The sequence below is a fragment of the Peromyscus maniculatus genome, chromosome 9, assembly GCF_049852395.1.
Source record: "Peromyscus maniculatus bairdii isolate BWxNUB_F1_BW_parent chromosome 9, HU_Pman_BW_mat_3.1, whole genome shotgun sequence".
Taxonomy (NCBI): Eukaryota; Metazoa; Chordata; class Mammalia; order Rodentia; family Cricetidae; genus Peromyscus; species Peromyscus maniculatus.
The window spans coordinates 2798700-2817827 of NC_134860.1; the positions used below are offsets into that span (position 1 = coordinate 2798700).

Here is a 19128-nt window from a genome sequence, read left to right on the forward strand (position 1 = left end):
GGCTGCTCTCTGCATGCACGATTGTCTCGCCACCTCTTGGATCTGGCTCAGGAAGGGCGGGGAAAGCGCTGCAGGCATTAGCATGCAGGTCACGCAGCCACGCTTTGTTCTCTTGGCTGAGGTCAGATGGAATAAATCAATCAGCCTTCGCATCCAAAGTCCTTCAACGTGTCCTGGAGCCTTCCAGGCCATGTGTGATCTGGCCCAGCTTTGAGTTGCCTGCGAGAGTCTACAGGAACAAACAGAACCGAAGAGCTCCCTGGGGCAAGCAGCTGCTCCCAGGAACCCATCTACTCTGAGGTTCTTTCTGTTCCCGGGGCATTTGTGTTTTAGGTGGGAACAGCCAGCTCAGACTCTTGGAGAGCTATGAACATGCGCTTGGAATAGAGATTCCCACTTCAAATCTCTTGCTCTGCCAGAACCATGTATATGCTTACCACACAGAAATTCAGCTCCCTGAATTCTACAAATAGGATGCTGGTTTCAGAGGGTCCACAATCATCCTTCGTGGGCATTAACACAGCAGTGGGCTTCTTCCGTTAGCCAAACAGCCTGATGAACAGTACATGTCTGTGTCCCTGTAGTTCCCTGTAGGTGTCCTGGCCTCCCAAGTCCAACTGTGCTCTCAATATACGCTTTCCAGGCCTCCGAATCCAAGACCCAAGTTGGGTTCTGCATGACACACCTAACTAGATCCACAACTACTCAAAGAAATACTCTAAACCTCAGTCTGCCCAAGCCCAGCTAGGTTGATAAGCACAGTATTTTCAAGTTTGTTCATGCTTATGGGAAGAATGACAAGGGTTTGACATAACTGGGCCCAATGCTTACCAGGTCCTTTCATTTTATACATAAGGAGAAAGGATGGCGGATATGTCTGATAGGTGAGTGATAAGAGTTTGGGGTGAGTGACAGGTGTCATGGTGACAGTGGTGACAGCAGTGACACAGGGTGGAATCTAGCAGGTTTTGCAAACCATAGCCAGGGCAGCCCTTAGCCAGTTTTTGTGAATGAATCTGTACTGTGGCAGAAGCATGCAGGACTGTCCCTGGCTGATTTTACTCTGCACGGGGAAGCTGTATAGTCTCCATAGAGATAGTATGACCCCCAATGTCTAAAATACTCTATTGCCTTTCACACACACACACACACACACACACACACACACACACACACACACACACTTTTCTGATCCCTGGGAAAAACAGAAGCATGCAAGCAGATATGTGACGTCATCATAGCTCTTGGACAGTTGTGACGCTTACAGGTGTCCATTGTGTTCAGATATGTGAATGTTACAGGCACACCAGCCAGGAACATGTGTCATCAAGAAATGAGTATCATTACATTGTATACACAGGAAAAAGAAGAATTGTGGGAAGGAAGGAACGGAGCAGGAAGAAACCATTCACTTTCTCCTGAAATGGATGTGGTTCTTCGCAATGAGACCTTTTCTGTTAACCTCCTGAATTGTCTCCACTGCATCAGATGCAAGGGGTGCTGAAGAGAAGGACAATGGACACAGGCTGAGCAAAGAGGAATTTCTAGAAATGGCAGGGTGTGCGTGCTATGGTCTATAAGGTGGGAAGCAGGTTGTCCACATAAGAAAAGTCTCTCCCAAGGGGCTACTCAGAAGAATAGCGTGCACTATCAGGTCTCTCCGACAGGGGATTCTCCTCCTCCCTCAGAAAACTAATACTTCAGAGTGGCGTGAGGAGCCAGGCTTCCTCCTGGCGCTCTTCCAATGAGAGCAGCTCGAAGGTCCTGGGAGTATTCTAATGGGTCATTGGAGTCTTCTGGTAGCCTTCATGAAGACACTCTGGGCTAGACTTAATCCTGGATATAATCTTGTAAAGCACTGAGTACCATTAGCCCCTGTGAGACGAGGCTTTGTGTGGGCAAGTTTAATTCAGACCCATCTGATTTCTGGGTCCACACTCAACTGCTCAACTCTACGTCTTGAGGCCAGAGGTTTATTTTATGCAACCTCAATAAAAAGCGACTTTGTCACCTGACCAGTCACAGAAGGCCTGTGGAACATTCTGGAGCAGTAAAAAAAAAAAAAAAAAAAAAAAAAAAAAGGCTCACTCCAGGCTCCAGAAGCCCACTTTGGCCAATGGCTGGGCATTTATCTATCCAAAGAGGTGGTTCCAGTCCCCATTAGGAAAGCTCACAGCACTGGCTACTGGTAAACAACCAACTTCATTGCTGTCCAGCTTTTACAGAGCCAGTTTTATTGTTTTATATGTGAAGAGAGCTGAGAAGAGACCCTGAACCTCAGCATGAGGGAATGCAGAAAAGATGAAGCATGTCAGGCTTCCAGAAGGTCAGAAGGACCAGAAGGTCAGTTCAATGGGGGAAAGGGCACATGGATCAAACAAGCAAGTAGCTGAGAGATATTTGTGGCACTGGGGGTGGCGGGGGAAGGGATTGTAATGTCTACTGAAGGAAACCATGGTTGTGGATTTCAGGGCACAGAGACCTGTCAATATGGCTAATCTCCAAGGATGTGGGCAGAATGCACCCTTGATAGCCAAAGAAGTGTACTGTGGAAACTGTCTTAGCCTCCAGCAGGCCAATTTGTTCTCATATTACACACACACTCAGCTGGCTGTTTTGCGAGACCCCTAAATTGGGGATCTGTTTCAGGCACTCCCCACCCAGTGAGGGTTGACACAGCATGGTTGATAAGTCAACAGAATGCAGAAGCCACAGCCGGATTAAGAAGGCTGTTTTATTTTGGTGCCCTGGACTTCAAGCAGATTAAATAATCAAAAAGGCCGGGCCATCGGGGTCATGTTTGAATGCTACAGCTGTTCACTAAGATCTGACCAACATTCTTTATGTGGCTCGCTGTCTGAATGGGAGAGGCAGAGGAGATCCCAGGGAGGCTGACACACTGAGAAAAAGGACGGGACACAATCAAAAGATCCTCTTATGGAAAAGAACCACAGCAGACGGAGACAAGGGGATGGGCTGCTTAAATAAGTGACCTCCCGAATGCAGCAACTGCCTTCTGCCGCAGAGAAAAGCCCGTACTGGATTCCGGGAAAGTGAATAGAAAGCCGGGCTCCGAGTGTGTCGTGGCCTGGGTGTGCTGATCTGTAAGCACGCAAGGCGGGGTGCATGTTGGAAGAGGGCTCGCACTGCAGAGACAGCCATGAAAGGTGAGCAGGAATGAATTCCATTGCCCCTACCCCATAAGTCACCCACTGAGAGAAGGAAGGGACCCCCCCGGAGAAGTGTCTGTGAGAAATCAATTTCAACCTGTCTTTCTTAAAACAATTGGACAGATGCAAAAAATATCTCTCAGTGGGAAGATGGATGTTTCACCATACTGAGCGTGGGGGAAAGGGGCTAGAGACAAATGTGTGTAGCCGTGGTGTAGACATGTAGTTGGTTTGTCATGGGCCATTTCATAGACAGCATGGTGCCTTGAGTTGGAGTTCATTTATTATTCCCTTTGGGGAAGTGGGAAGTCAAGAAAAGAGTAACAAACTGGCCCCCATCTCAGGAAGATAAGCCTTTTATTAATAAGTGGACTGGGTGAGGAAACACGCTGGAGTTTAAGAAGTGATTCCCTGCAACTAATTACCACTTGTGGCTCAGGCACAGTGATGGTATCGGGTGATTTCTAATGGAAAGACATTTGGGGCTTTGAAAGAAGTCATTTTCAGACATCTGAAAAATTATAGGAAGAAAAACAAGGGATGTACTCTTCTGTTTGGGAGGGGATGCGATGTTCTGTGCCTCTTGAACTAAATCAAAGCAGGCCACACCCCTTGGAGAGCTCCTCATTTGCTTGTTCTACAGGCCTGAGCACTAGTACCCAGGAGCAGAGCCCAAAGCAGGGAGATCAAGATGTAGTATATTTGACAGTCATCCTGTGTTCTCCCCTATGTGAAGCCCAAACCAGACCAACAAACAAATACCCTTCCCTTGAAAGCCTTCATATTGATAATGATTCTCAGTTATGAATAGCATTCTGGGACCCTGTAATTGCCTCCATAGTTCAACCAAGTGCCCTTAACAGATGTTTGCCATACTTAGAAACTCAAGTCCCAAGAGAGGGAAAGGGAGGGAGACAGCAACTTTGAAGAATGATCAAGCAGTCTTTTAAGAAAATATCAATTCTCTGAGCCGTACAATGAGACCCACTCTGGATTCTGGGGAGCTCTCCCTCCCCCACATCCCTATATAGTTGTGGAGTTTTAGGCCAGGGAGCTTTTGCAGGATCATTTGTGATAGAGAGAGAGAAGGGAACCCTCACAGCTCGATTGCTTCTTGGTGAGAGATGAGTGGATACTGAATTTGATGTGGTCATACACGGAATATGCCATATTAGCTAAAAGAAATAAAGAAGCTTTCTAAGTACCCATATGGACACACAGATTTGACTAAACAGAAGAGACTGCAGAATAGGTTGCACTTATGATTATATTTATGTGGATTTATTTTAAAACCAGTATCGTACTGTGCAAATCTCTCTCCGATTGCTGCTCCATGTATTTGGCAGAGAAGTATAGCAGATAAGAATTCTCACAGATTTGGTAGACACTCTGGGTTTAAGTCATGTTCTATTGTTTACTGTTTCTGTGACCCTGGGAAGTGAGTTTGCCTCTCTATGACTCTCTTTCTTCCTTTAAGATGTTGAAGATAAGCAACCAATTTGACAAGGTCATTAGGATGAATTCATATCTATAAAGCAATAGGAGGAATCCCTGCCTAGAAATGCATCCTGTCTGGTCATTTGCTATTGTCTTTATTAACGACTGCATTTTACAAAGCTTTGTACAACAATTTTATATCTCGGTGATCATTTCTAGCAATTACAGAAATAAAAATCAGAAGGACTACCTAACAGTCTTGCTCCAAACCTAAGCCAAAGACAAGTTCCCAATACTTCCCACATGTGGAAATGTTGGGTCTTGAAGTAAATGAAGAGAATTTGAGTACATGACAGCACCTTTACAATCTGTGGATTTAGCTCAGTGGTAGAGCACTCAATGAGCAAGCACAAGACCCTGGGTTTAGTCCTCAGCTTGTGGGGGGAATCCTTAGATAACTCCAAAGATCTCAAAAGAGTGTTCAGGTGATACGCTACACCCCATTTCAACTCAAGCTGGAAATGTGATGGACATTTCAGCTCTGCTCTCATTTCTTGAATAGCATTAAGGCTGGCTCTTGGGTACTAGTGCTTGCCTAGTACACAAAGCTCTGAGTGTGATCCCCTAGCCCCAGAAAAACTGGATGTGGTGGCACATACCTGTCATCCCAGGACAGTAACTGTTAACTTGAACATATATGAAGACATAAACCAGGGAAGTCTGTGAAGGGACTTCCGTGAGAAAAAGCTGAGCTGGCCAGAAAAGGGTTGTCTGCCCTACTGCACTTCCAATGAAAAGCAGGAAGATGGTGGAAGTCTGACAACCTATGAATGGCTGGCACAGGTTACAGAAATAGGGATGCTTATCGTATTACTCCTAATAATTCGGGGGTAATTTTTAAAACCTTTATATAAAAAAGGAGCAGAAACAATCATCATAGATGGGGTTTTCCTCATAATGATAGACAGACAGCCATTTGTAGGGAAGGCCCTAGCCAATACAGTCACCTGAAGGCATGTCTGATCATTTAAATCTAAATGAATGAAAACAAAGTCAAAATTCAAAGTCAGCTCTTTGGTTGCAGCAGTCACATTTTGGGAGCTTAGTAACTGTCATTACTGTAGGTGGCTAGTGACAGCCATGTTGAAGGGCAGACACAGAACATTTCTGCCACCATACAAAGCTCAACTGGCCTGTCCTCCTCTGGAGAGCTCCTTTCAGAACTGTTATCTATCTGCCACAGTCCACACATTTGGCTCTGACCTCCAAAGGACATGTGCCCCAGAATGACTCCCCTCACCGTTTCATGTGATATCAGTCTTACAATCCCTTCTCCACGGCTGCTGACAATGGCTGGCCCAGAGCTGGCCGCAGTGATGGGCTAGGTGTGCTCAGTCCCATTCTGCTAAGAAGGCGAGGAATAGAACTTTCTTCCTAGGTGGGTGGAAGGCACTACTGGCTCAGGACCATATGACCTGTGAATTCCCTGGCTGCTCATGACCTTTTCTCAAACCCTGGCCTCGACCCCACCCTCTCTGTTTCAGGAACTCTGCTGCTGTTTTCCAGTCTGAGTATCCTGCTCCAAGGTGTGGGCAGCTGCCCCAAGAAATGTTTGTGTCACTCATCTTCAAACTCTGTGGACTGCAGTGGCCAGGGACTGTCCGAGATTCCTCCTGATCTACCCCCATGGACACTAACCCTGCTCTTACAAGATAACCAGGTCCATTGGCTTCCTGCTCATGCATTTAGATCTGTGCCGCTGCTCAGAACCTTAAATTTATCTAACAACTCTCTTTCAAATCTGGCTTCAGAGGCTTTCTATGGACTTTGGCACTTGGAGGTTTTAAACCTAACCCGAAATTCCCTGCTTTCCCTGGAAAGCAGCCTTGCCCATGCCCTGCCTGGGCTCAGGGAGTTGGATCTGTCATCTAACAGCCTCAGGCTCCTGCCCACGTCCCTGGGCAAGCCTTGGGAGAACCTGACCATGTTTGCTGTGCAGCGGAACCATCTCCTGCATCTGGATCGTACACTTCTAGAGGCCATGCCCAAGGTGAGGCTAGTACTTCTTAAGGACAACCCCTGGAAATGTGACTGCCACTTGCTGGGTCTGAAACTCTGGCTGGAGAGATTCACCTTTGAAGGTCAGTAGTGTGTCTTAGAAATGTTTTTCTGTGTGTCACCAGCCTGAGGTGGACCTCCTCCATCCCCCGCATCTCAAGACGGTAGAGGAGAGTACAAGGAGAGTACAAGGGACAGTGGTAGGCTTTTGCACATCTCAACATGGATGCCATGTCAACTTCGGGATGCAGCAAAGGAGCAAGTGTCAGTTGGAGTGTGGAGGAAGTTTCATATGGAGATTTATGCTCATCAGAGTATGCACGCAGATGGCATGGGCTTCTCCCTGGGAATCCTGCACCAAAGCATCCTCAGGTTTAATTTCCAAGTGTGATCTGGTGGAGGATGTGGCTCTCACTCCTTAGACAGCTTCCCTCTCTTCCCATTTCTACCTAATAATGGCTATAAATCTTATCAAATTCTGAAATTGGGTCCAGAAGGCCCCCTCTCCAAAGTTATTATATCTTTCATCAGAAGCCTAAATTTAAGTAAAAAAAAGCCGAGAATATTAGAGAGAGTAAACTATGGAAATCAGAGGTTAATAACCTATAGACTAAGGTGCAAATTCTGCCTGGTTTTTTTTTTTGTTGTTGTTGTTGTTTATAAATAAAGCTTTATTTGAACACAGCCATACCATTTCATTATGTAATGAGTGGGTATTTTACACAATAGGGCAAAGTAGAGCAGTTGTGACAGAAACCATACAGGACACTTAACAGTCTTTGCTACCTGAACCTTGAGAGAAAAACCTGATGACCTCTGCTGTCAACAGGAAACAGAAGCCCAGAGATATTCAATGACTGGCCTAAGGTCACACAGGAGACGTACAAAGGAGAGGAGAGAGCATGACTGCTGGCCTTACATTCTTCCCTGTACTGCTTCTCCGAGCACTATCCATTCATTCCTCTCCTTGAGTGCCCTTGGTGTACCAGGCACTGCTCCTGACCCAGAGAAAAAGGCAGTGAATAGGAATGCTTATCATTATGAAGGTTCCATTGGAAGGGTTAAAAGCAGGCATTATCTAAGATAATAGATAAAGGTACAGGTTCAGATGGCCGTGCTAAGACAGCGCGAGGCAGGGCAAGGGTAAAGCCGGGGAGGGAATGCGCCCCAGCTTAGATAGGATGGGAAAGAAAAGCCTCCCAGGAGACTGACATGTGTAAGAGCCAGAACCAGGAAAAGAAGAACCGAAGGTAACTGTGGGGGTGGGGACACAGCATCGCAGCATTCTTGGGGTCTGGTGACTGAGTGGCCCAGCTTAGTGAGACACAGAGGAGGGAGTCTGGGTGGAGGTAACACACAGCACATCTTGGGGTGCCTGCCCAGTCTCTACACATGTGCAGAGCAGGTGCCCTGGCTGGATTGTATTCTAAGGGCAGTGGGAAGTTCTGAGGAATTCTTGTCTAGGGAACAGTATGATCTGACCACTGTGTAAAATGCCACTCTGCTGACTCTCGGAGGGCAGCGCAAAGGCTGTTGGAGAAGAGCCAGAGGATGAAGGGGGATGTGATCTCAGTGGGTCAGAGAAGAGATGACAGTGGCCTAAACCAGGGCTGTAACAAGTGACTGACATTTGGAACAGTGAAGTGGTAGATACTGCTGAGGGGTTGGAGGAGGTGACGGACTAGGAGAAGGAGAGAGCAATTATGGGAGATTCTTGTGTATTTTATTCTGTTTGGTAACTACATAAATGGTGATGTTTTTAGCAAATAGGGAATGAAGGCCGTGGGAGAGTCTGGGGGAGGTGCTCAATAGAAGATTCAGAAAGGGAACATATTTGAAATACTTGTCACACTTTAGAGAGGAGCTCTGTTGGTGATTGTATGCTTGAGCCCACGGCTCAGGAAGATCTGAGAGCTGCAGATATGAATTAGGGGAAGAAAACCAACATCTGGAGGCACAGCCTATATAGAGTAAGAGCTCAAACTTGCAACATCAAATTTGGAAGTTTCTCAATAGTTAAGAGCAGCTGATACACTGCCAACCAGCCAACGTTGAAGTTAGCGCACAACGGCGACTATAGAACTTAGTAACATCGTCCTGATAGGTCAAAAACAAGCACATCTGGACGAGAGGTGGCTAGAGACACTGCTTTGGGAATCAAATCACGGCATTAACCAGACCATCCCAGAAAGAGAGTCTTCATCAAGGAAGAACATTTCTTGATGTTAAAAACAATCTGTTTCCAGACCTAGGCCATCCAAAGCAGGACAGGCAAGGCTGGGATTCTCCTATTCAGCCACAAAGCTGGACCAGTGAATGCCACTCACTAGTGCTTAGTGCTAATGCTCATTTTGGTCCCTTGACCCAGCAGTGCAGTTTAACTGTACAGGAGGCTACTGAGAAGGTGCCAGCCACAGCACCCCCCCCCCTTTCCCGGAAGGTCCACACATTCATACTAGGCCTGCCCTTTGCTCTGAGACTCAAGGTTGTGGATTTTAGTGCAGTTCTCTAGTGGAAGGTGGATCTAGAGAAAGACTGGAATCTGAATGCACAGGTACCACAGCCTGGGCAGGGGGGGGGGGGCATCTGGCCTAGCAGCCCGGGCTCTCCCAGTGGAAGCCTCACTGTGCTGTGGTTGGATGAAATGCCTTTGCTCCCCCTGGGGTTCTATCTCTCTAGCTTTCTGCCTTGACACACAGCTCCTAGTGAGGGCCACCAGAGTCAGGGGCAAAGGGAGGTAAGATCCCACACACAGAGGCACAGCCCCGCATCTCAGCGCAGCTGGGTGGGCACCTTGTTCCTCCAGTTTCGTGAACACAAGAGGCTCAAGAAATTCCTCTTTGGTCTTTTTGCTTTAAAACCAGGATCTATGCCTCAAGGGATTATTGAGGAAGCTGGGGGTGGTGGGGGTGGTGGTGGCGGCGGCGGCGGCGGCAGTGGTGGTGGTGGTGGCCGCTGAGTCTGGTTGTGTGTCATTCAGCTTTCAGCAACAGCAGCAAAAAGAGTATGTGTTGAATTTGGTCACTGTCATCAACTCCGGTGTTTCTGAGCCATGTGACAGATCTCCTTTTATGGGGTGGCTCTCTCTACTTATAGGGCACTTACGACTCATCTTAGATGCTTAGATAGCATGAATGGGCATACATCTCCCAAACCCCGAACTACTATACAATGGCATGTACCAATAACGATGAAGTGACAATTACCATATATGCCTTTCTGGCATTAATTTAAAAATTCCCCTATGATGTACACGGAGAATCTGCAATCTGCATTTGCAAAGGGAACATGCCACTCTCCCCTGGGTGAGGTTTTTGGGACAGCCTGAGAGAACCAAGGCACAGGTCCTATGGGTCCTGCTCAGTCAAGTAGGCTTTTCTGCCACTTGCCATGGTCCCAGGAGATACGAGAAAGACAGAATAGGAAGAGAGAAGTGTACTGAGGGGCTGGGTTTTGGGTGCTGATGTCTCCACTCATGCCCTGTGTGAATTAAAAAAAGAATTCCTTGTAAGAGTGGATGGTGAGGACTTTAAACTGTAAACTTGGACACAAATAGGATGTTCTGATGGCAGAAAACTTGAGGAAGTTCATTCCTGTGAAGTTGAATAGTGTACCAATGGTTACATGGGCAGCAGTAGTCCAGGGAAGGATAACTATCACAGATACCCAAGGGACTCAGCTACTTTACAAAGACCAAAACCCACATTGAATAACTCCTTGGAACATTTGGCACTCAAAGCAGTAATGTCATGAGGCCTGAGAAGATGAGTTACTTAAACACCATGAACAAAACATAAGGTGTTGTCAAATGCTCAGATACATAAAACTCAACTAAAAAATGTTGGTAGAGACCTAGAGTCTTTGTAATTAGCACACAAACACAAGAATGGATATTTGCTTTATGCTTTCTTTGATTTCCAGTGAGAATCTGGCAGGAAAGGTTTCTTGTGTGGTGGGGAGTGGACGGGAAGAATTCTGGAGACCATAAGGCCTTTGGCCGCTGGGCCCTCATGGTCCCTGTCAGTGGTCCCCTCAGCCTTTATATAGTATTAAGGGAAATTGGTTTCTAATAAATTCTTAGCAATAAGTAATTGTCTAGTCTGTGGCAGGCTGAGGAATTTGGAATGTTGTCACATCAAAGCTCTATTATCGCCCTTTGCTTTGTTTCTTGAAGGGGGAATAACAGACAGCGCCATCTGCAGGCTGCCTGAACACTGGAAGGGAAAGGAACTCCTCTCCATTCCCCATGAACTATACCAGCCCTGTCCTCTGCCTTCTCCAGACCTGGCACCCTCACTAGTTCAGCAGCCCGGTTCTGCCCCTCAAGAGGCCCATAAGTCTTCTGAGAATAACTCCGGACAACAAGATTCCTTGGAGTGTGAGCCCAAACCCAAACCAAAGCCAGCCAACCTGCGCCACGCTGTGGCTACTGTGGTCATCACTGGGGTGGTATGTGGGATCGTATGTCTCATGATGTTGGCAGCTGCTATCTACGGCTGCACCTACGCAGCCATCACAGCCCAGTACCATGGGAGACCCTTGGCACCAACCAGTGAGTCTGAGAAAATGGGAAGCAAGGAGCCAATGGACAGTTCCGCAGCCCAAGAACCTCCGTGTCCAAGTTCCTCCTTGATCAACTGAGGGCCTCCAGAAATGTTTGAGTGGGCCTGATGTGCCTCACTGCTCTTCTCCCGTGTATCGTCTTCCAAAACAACTAAGAGAAAACATGTGTCTGTTAAAAAAAAAAAGTACCAAAATTTATGGGAAGAAATTTATGGTATAGCTTTGAAATATCACAGACAAAATAGTTACGCTCATATCCTGCAACTGAGAGGTTAGGACATGAGTCTATGTGCAGGAACACGAAGAAGGGAGAGGCCATCTCTTTTAGGTACCTTTCTCTGGATTAACTTGTTTCTACAGAGCAACAGGAATGTTGACATGTGTGCCAACAGGCATTCTTAGGAGCTTTGGGGGCCACCAGTTGGAGGGCCTGGAAAGAGGCTGGTGATCTTACCCGAGGGGTACTGGATGCCTCTTTAATTCAAGTTCATGCTGGATTGGTGGGACTTTTAGATGTTGTGTATGTTACATATTTAGTGGAAATGTCTGTTGGTTGGGAATTTCATAGCTGGCCACAAGAGTCGGATTATATTTAATTTTCTAAATCAGAAAACCATTTGGGGCTTTCTGAGCTGCAGGAGAAGACAAGGGTTCCATGTCTGGTTAATGGGACTCAGACCTGGAGTCTGGGCAAGGTTTTTGATGTGAAGGAACACAGAGGGAATGGGTGAACCAGAATATAGGGTAGATATCACCAAAAGGCCATATCCACCAACCAACTGGAACCTTCCCCTAGAACTCACAGCAGGGATGAATTTAGATTAGGCTGAATGGTGCTTGTGTCTCTGCATCTGCATACACAATGCACAGAGGGCATGGATTTGTACAGCTACACCCACACATAAACACCCTCGGAGCAATCAGCTTACCCACTAATGAGAGGCAGCCGTGTCGGGTTGGGGCCAGTAGCTGTTGCTCACCACCCAGATGGTGTGCTCAACACTCTGGGAGAGGAAGCAAGAAGGAAGTCAGGGGGAGTGGGAGTTGCTGGGGGACTGGAGGTACCTGGTGGCAGACATCCTGAAGGCTCGTGCTGAAGTGTGGCTTTAAAAAGTTCAGGTATGGCTTGCTAAGTCCACACAGACTTTGTCCCGGAGAGTTGCATGCAAAGTGAATTTTTGTAAATTGAATCATCATTTTAATGCAGCAGGGGAGCTCGCTATTTAAAGGAACCTTTCATGGAATCTTTTCTGTAATGGAAATAATTGGCTCCAGATTGATGCATTTTTCAAATTTGCATTTCTTTGCTAGGGTTTCTTAAAGCGGAATATACCTATACCTACTCTTTCTGTTTATACAACAGGCACTTTTTAAGATTATAACTACTTTGCACAGGAAGAGAGCGCAGAGGAGTTAAAGACATGTTAAAAGCAGAAAATGACAAATATGGGGCAAGCTGTTCCTCTAGAGCCCATGACAGACATTGCTAATCAATCCCAGCACTCTTCCCAGCTGAGCCTCAAATACACCACAGATGGTTTCTTAAGACAGCACTATAGGCAACCAGAACTAATCAATTGGAGTTGGTTCAAAGGATAAAGCACATTTGCCATTCAGGGTACTGGCTCTACTTCACCCCTCAAGGCCATGTAAAAATTGGTTTGGATCCCCAGTCAGTAGTCTGCTCCCAAACTGGAACGCAAATGGGACATGCATATGCTGGGATGGACAGATGCACAGCGAGCTGTAAGCAGTGTAAACCTTGTAAACCAGTGGGCTAAGGGTCAACTGTCTTTTTGGAGCATCAGTTCAGCTAGATAGTTTCCTTGGGAGAAGAAGTTGAAGTGTGAATAGCTAACACTTTTCTAAATATCAAAATAAAACTGGATGCATAAAATTATAAGTTTAAAAGCACAATGTATATATGAATGGAAAGTCACAGTGAAACCATTAGCCTGTGCAATTAGTATGTTTTAATGATTACAGTGTAAGAATGAATAGAACAAACAGAGTTCTCAGAGAAGGCCTCATGGCTGCATGGGCTGTTAGTCAGCATGATACCACCTCTCTATTGTGCCAAGGTGGTCCAACTCAACCGTGTGGTGACTGAGTTCCTATTCCAAGGATGTAGCAACTACTTTCAAGCTGAAAAAGCATTTCTTTCCATTGTCCTAACTGTGCCTTTGTTGTTGCTGTTGGCCAAGAATGTAATGTGAGAGGAAATTGAGAAGGTCCGCTATTTTTCATCTCCATTTGACCAAATGTTTTCCAAGCTCACACTGTTAGCAGGCATGGCGCAAACTGTTCCCATGAGCATTCCACACAGAATTCTGACACTCTTCCGAGGGATGCCTGAGCAGCTATCACATGCCCCAAGAACTCCCAGGGCCAACAGCACACACCTCCTCTAACAAGTGATTTGAGACTGCAAGTCTACTGTGCCCTGCTAATAGTTTGGAGGTGCTGTAGGTAAGCCTTGTCCTCAGAGATTACATCAAAGAGTTTCGTACACAGCACAAACCATGGATGGGGCCCAAACCCATGCTTGTCAACATCCTAATCCTATTAGATGTTGAAGTCCAGATGATAACCCAGGCAAAAGGCTTCTAGCTTCATAGGTAGTCTTTAAGCAAAAGGATTTAAATGATACACATGTACACTCAGATTTCTATCATTTGCCTACAGTCACCACACACAGCAGTTGGCAATGAAAATAATTACTTACTCTGAAATGTCAACAGCTTCTCAGCACAGAAAAATATAAATCAAGTTGTTTAGATGAACAAACGTGGAGTTATCATTTGTTAATATGAGAAATGAAATGTTTTAATTGCAAAATGCACAGCAGATGAAAGACCCAGTTTGCAGGGAATTCTGCAAGAACCACAAATTATCTTTCCCAAGCACTGCAGCTCACGAGGGGCAATTTGCAAACGCCTCCCAGATTATTTTCAGCTGCGTATTACTGCTGTCCTATTCATGGATTTCCCCGTAAGAATGTCCTTCCATCACAGGGCTGGGCTGGAGGAGATGCTGAGGCCCCAAATCATGCTTAGTGCTGATTGTCTCAGAGAAAGTCATCTGAAATGTCACGTTTTCATTAAAGGTAGCGTAACATGGTGGTGACAGGCAGGTGGTTTTTGCTCAGGCAGGGCACTGAGTTCACAGACGCTGCAGCTTTCTGCAGTGAAGTAGACGGGAAAGGCAAGGAAAACAGGCAATGATGAGGCGGTTTGTGAGGAATCAGATCAGCTACCAAGCCGGAAGAGCTTGCACAGTTACAGCAGGTACCTCAGACCCTGCAGAAAGAATCTTGTGCTCAAGATGATGAAATGCCAGTGGACAAAGACACAATCTCATGTTGCCTTACGAAAACAGAAAGCCAAAAAGAGACCCACACCTGGGCTTCCTGCTGAAGGTTCCTGAAAGTCAAATCCCTTTGCTGAAGCTAACTAAGAACTTCTGAAAACAGACCCCCTTTGCCTCACACTCCTTCTCAACCTGTGGGTCGCAACCCCTTTGGGGTCAAATGACCCTTTCACAGGGGTGGTCCCATCATCTATTTACATGACTATTCATAAAAGTAGCAAAATTGCAGTCATGAAGTAGCAATGAAATTTTATGCTTGGGGGTCACCACAGCAGGAGGAACTGTATTAAAGGGTCACAGTGTTAAGAAGGTTGAGAAACAATGATTTAAATACCGAAAGCAGTGGAGAAATTGGTTTCCAAAGAAATTTATATGTACACTGTATGCATAGTTATACAGCAACCATTTGAAACCTGTAACTTCCTATGAAGATCAGGAAGCACTGTGTCCAGTGTAGTTAAAAACCCATCAGTAGACCTACTATATGCTACTATCAGAAATCTACAAGACACTCCAACTTACAAACCAAGCTGGATTATCTATAGACCTTCAGGGGACCATCCTCTTCTTCCTCTTGGTAGAAATTCTTCATTTTTTTTTTAATACTCAAATTGCAATGAGGTCTCACAGAGGCCTTGGTCTCACTCAGAGGCTCGGCTTTCTATCTTACTGGCCTGCTTTCTGATCATCTATTTCCACACTGGACACTGAAGGTTCTGAATCATCTGGGTAGGTAGGCACTCATCCAGCCTCACGGGTCCATTAAGATGACCCTGGAAATGAATCAAAGGAGCCAGGAAAGGCCCTGAAGAACAGTACGTCTAGGCCTGGAAAATTCCACAACAGATGTCATTGGCCTCCTTGTCCATCATGGGCATTGCTAACAGATCACAGCAAAGTGAGCTGCCGGTTCCCGACCAGCTCAGAATCCTTTCCAATCGGTTTCTCAGGTGCTCACAACACATCAACTAGTGTTGACATAGGGGATTAGAGCAATGTGCTACTTTGATATAATTTAGCACCTTTATTTTACAAATAGTAACTAGATGTATGGAAAAGGAAAAAAAAAAAAACTTTCCAAAAGTCACACACAGTTCATTGTGTGCCCGATAAACCCAGACGTAGAAGCCTGTAGTCAGCGTGAATAACACAAGCCAATCTCCCATTGCCCTCCGCTCACTGTGCAGTCAGCCACACTATCTAGACTATGACATCATTGTACTAATCACTTAGACAAAAACAATAACAGCACCACCATCAACATTTATTGAGTGTGGTGCTGGCTAGTTTGATGTCAGTTTGACACAAGCTAGAGTTATTCGGGAAGAGGAAACCTCAATTGAGAAAATGCCCCAATTAGGGTTGGTCTCTGGGCATTTTTCTTAATTGCTGTCCACTGTGGTCAGGCCCAGCTCGCAGGGGGCGGTACCACCTTTGGGTAGGTGGTCTTAGGCGTTACAAGAGAAGACCGCTGCCAAAGAAGCCTGTAAGCAGAGTTCTTCCATGGCTTCTGCTTCCTGCCTCCAGGTTCCTGCCTTGAATTTCTCTACTGACATCCTTTGAGGACAGACTAGGATGTGGAACTGTAAGCTGAAATTGACACTTGCCTTACCAGGTTGCTTTTGGTCATGGTATTTTAACACAACACGAGAAACCCAAGATAAACATCCAATTTAGTGCCAAGTATCTTCTAAACACAGTAACCAACTTTTTTTATCTGCCTTATAATGAAAACCTTATTTACTGCTACATAGCATATGAGCCTAAAAAACAAATGTGTCCAAGGTTATCCCACCAGTAAATGATGGAGTAGAAATTCAAATACAAGTCGTGCTGGCCAGTTTTATGTCAACTTAACGTACGCTAGAGTTATCTGAAAGGAAGGAACTTCAGTTGAGAAAATGTCTCCATAATATCTGGCAATGGGACATTTTCTTAATTAGTGATGAATGGGGGCAGGTCCAGCCCATTGTGGGTGGTGCCATCCCCAGGCAGGTGGGTCCTGGGTTCTATAAGAAAGCAGGCTGAGCAAGCCATGGAGAGCAAACCAGTAAGCAGCACTTCTCGATGGCCTCTGTGTCAGCTCCTGTCTCCAGGTTCCTGCCCTCCTTGAGTTCCTATCCTGGCTTTCTTCAATGCTGGACTACAGTGTGGAGGTATAAGCCAAATAAACCCTTTCTTCCCCAACTTTTTGGTCATGGTGAAGGCAAGCCAACCCAGGCAGCTCTGGCCGGGGTCATCACCAGTGTCTGTATGGTGCTCAAAACCTTGATGGTAGAGAGGATGTAGATGGAGAACTCTGGAGTCTATGACATTTACAAGCTAGAGAAATGAGTGAGTCAGCCTAGAAAGACCAGAACATTGATGGGCAGGAGAGGGGAAGTACGAAGAAGGCAATCCGCATAGAATAAGAAAAAGGGATCTCTGAGGGTCGATTTGGGTTGTCTAATGTGGAAACGGCTGACATCACTGGGAAACGTTTTTCTGTGAACAAACCCTGACTGTTGTGGGTTGTAGAAAGAACTGGAGAGAGCATGAGAGAGTAATGTACAACATAAACAGATTAGTGACATATACCATAAAGAAAACAAATGCAACTGCAAACGATGTGGCTGAGGTCTGACCAGCTCAGCTGAATTCAGGAAGGTGAGTTCAGGAAGGTAGAAGGTTTATGGAGGAAAAACAATTATATGCCTGTTCCCTATGCTTCCACTCTGAAATCTCTTCTGATTGTTAAATAAGACTATACATGCCCATCTTCCATCAGCTGGGCTTTATGTAATCACATACTTTGACTTGAAGTGTGGATGGCAGTCAGACATTGATCCTGGCATCAATTAGGGCTGCTTACCCAGAAGCAGAAGAGACTCTGAGAACTGGCAGTGAGTGTGGCCCTTGGGGACAAAAAGTTGTGATCAGTACTGTCTCTTTCTAATCACATACTGGCTAAGGCTTACTCCATTAGCAACAATGTCGACAGACTGTCAAAGCACCCCTGCTTCTGCTGAAGATTCTATTCACATCTGCCCTTAGCTTTCCAGGAAAGGAATTACACTTAACCTTCTTGACCCCCAGTGAGTCCTTTCCTTAGCATGAGTACCATATATTTTCATCTTAATAGAGATCAAAAAGGTCCTTGAAAGATTTGCTTAGATAGAGGCAATAAAATAAATCCCTCAATCATTCATGAGCCATGTTGGCAAAAAAGGAAGGGAGGGAGGGAGGGAGGAAATGAAAGAAAGATCCCATAAACTCTTATCTACCAATATGTTCAGGGGCCTTTCCAGTGCAGCACCAAGTATCATAATGAGTGCACTTTTCCAAGGTCTATGCATCAGAGTGAAGATTGAGTGAATTGCTGCTGGAATTGATAATGACAATAGGTACTTTTAGGAACCTTGGAGCCTTTGGTTAGGATTTCTGCATAACCACTCGAAACAGGTACAACTGACAGGCAAATTCTGATGCATGAAACTCTTATATCAATATCCATTTAAATAACCTCTGATTCTGATATCAACTCATTTCTATAAGAACATGATGAAAAAGGTGAGTGAAGAAGTAATGTTTGTTTTTGTTTTAAATAGACTGTGAAATTTTCATCTTATAAAAGTGTTAATGAGCTTTTTTTTTTTTTTTAATTAAAGACCCAGGCAGTCAGCATTTTTGCATTGGTTTCTATCCAACTATCCAGCTTTTCCATTTTGGTAAGAAAGTATCTTCATAGGAAGAAGGTGTGGTGGCATGCCAATACAACTTTATTTACAAAAACAGGCAGCAGATATGCCACAGTGCAATAAGCTTATTTCTAGATAATGTAAAGAGCTCATATAACATAGCAAAAAGACAAACTATTATCATTTAAATGCAGGCAAAGGTTTTAAATCAACATCTCTCTAGAAAAGAGGCACCAGTGGCCAAAAAGCTCATGATCAGATTGATACTCAGCATTGGTCAGTAGGGGAATGCAAATTCATTCATATCTATCAATGTAGTTAAAACAAAAAGACAGATAACTGTGAATGTTGTCAATGGTGTGGAGAAATCAGAATCCTTATGCATGGCTGGCTAGAATTCTAAACTAAAGCAACCACAATTCAAAACAGGTTTTCAGTTCTGCAAAATATCAAACATGGAGTTACATTTGACACAACTCCACTTCTGGGTACCTGCTCAAGAGGAATAAAAACATGTCCACATGATAACCCATATATTCATGTCCAAAGCAATATTACTACTTGGTAAGGGGTAGGAACAGCCCAAATATCTACAATTTAGAAATGGATAAATAAAATGCATTCACACAATAGAATATTATTTAGCAATAGAAAAGATGAAGGACTGATCCATGATATCCGATGGTCCTGGAAAACATCATGTTAAGTGAATAAAGTCAGTCACAAAGGCTCATGTATTTAAAACACCCCCAAATATGTAAATCCATTGATAAAGCAGAATAGTGCTCCTAGGGATAGGGAGAAGTACCAAATAAGAGGAGGAAATGTATGCTGAGTTCTTTCAGGATACTGAA

General features: G+C 45.1%; 2 protein-coding genes across 6 annotated transcripts in view; one reads left to right on the forward strand and one right to left on the reverse strand.

Annotated features, from left to right (window-relative positions):
- Cacna2d3 (calcium voltage-gated channel auxiliary subunit alpha2delta 3) overlaps positions 1–19128 on the reverse strand; it is an 854380-nt gene that overhangs the window by 118882 nt on the left and 716370 nt on the right. The gene's annotated exons all lie outside the window — the stretch shown is intronic.
- On the forward strand, positions 6468–11436 carry Lrtm1 (leucine rich repeat transmembrane protein 1). The gene is made up of 2 exons (XM_006981485.4): positions 6468–6748; positions 10840–11436. Exons 1-2 carry the CDS (start codon positions 6592–6594, stop codon positions 11304–11306), a joined length of 624 nt encoding a protein of 207 aa, XP_006981547.2. The 5' UTR covers positions 6468–6591; the 3' UTR covers positions 11307–11436.

What these genes read in the sequence shown, in the direction of transcription:
- Lrtm1 (XM_006981485.4), top strand. Translation starts at nt 6,592, where the DNA reads ATGTTTGCTGTGCAGCGGAACCATCTCCTGCATCTGGATCGTACACTT. An exon ending in GGAGAGATTCACCTTTGAAG is followed by an intron (nt 6,749 to 10,839) that starts GTCAGTAGTGTG and finishes TGTTTCTTGAAG; the next exon opens with GGGGAATAACAGACAGCGCC.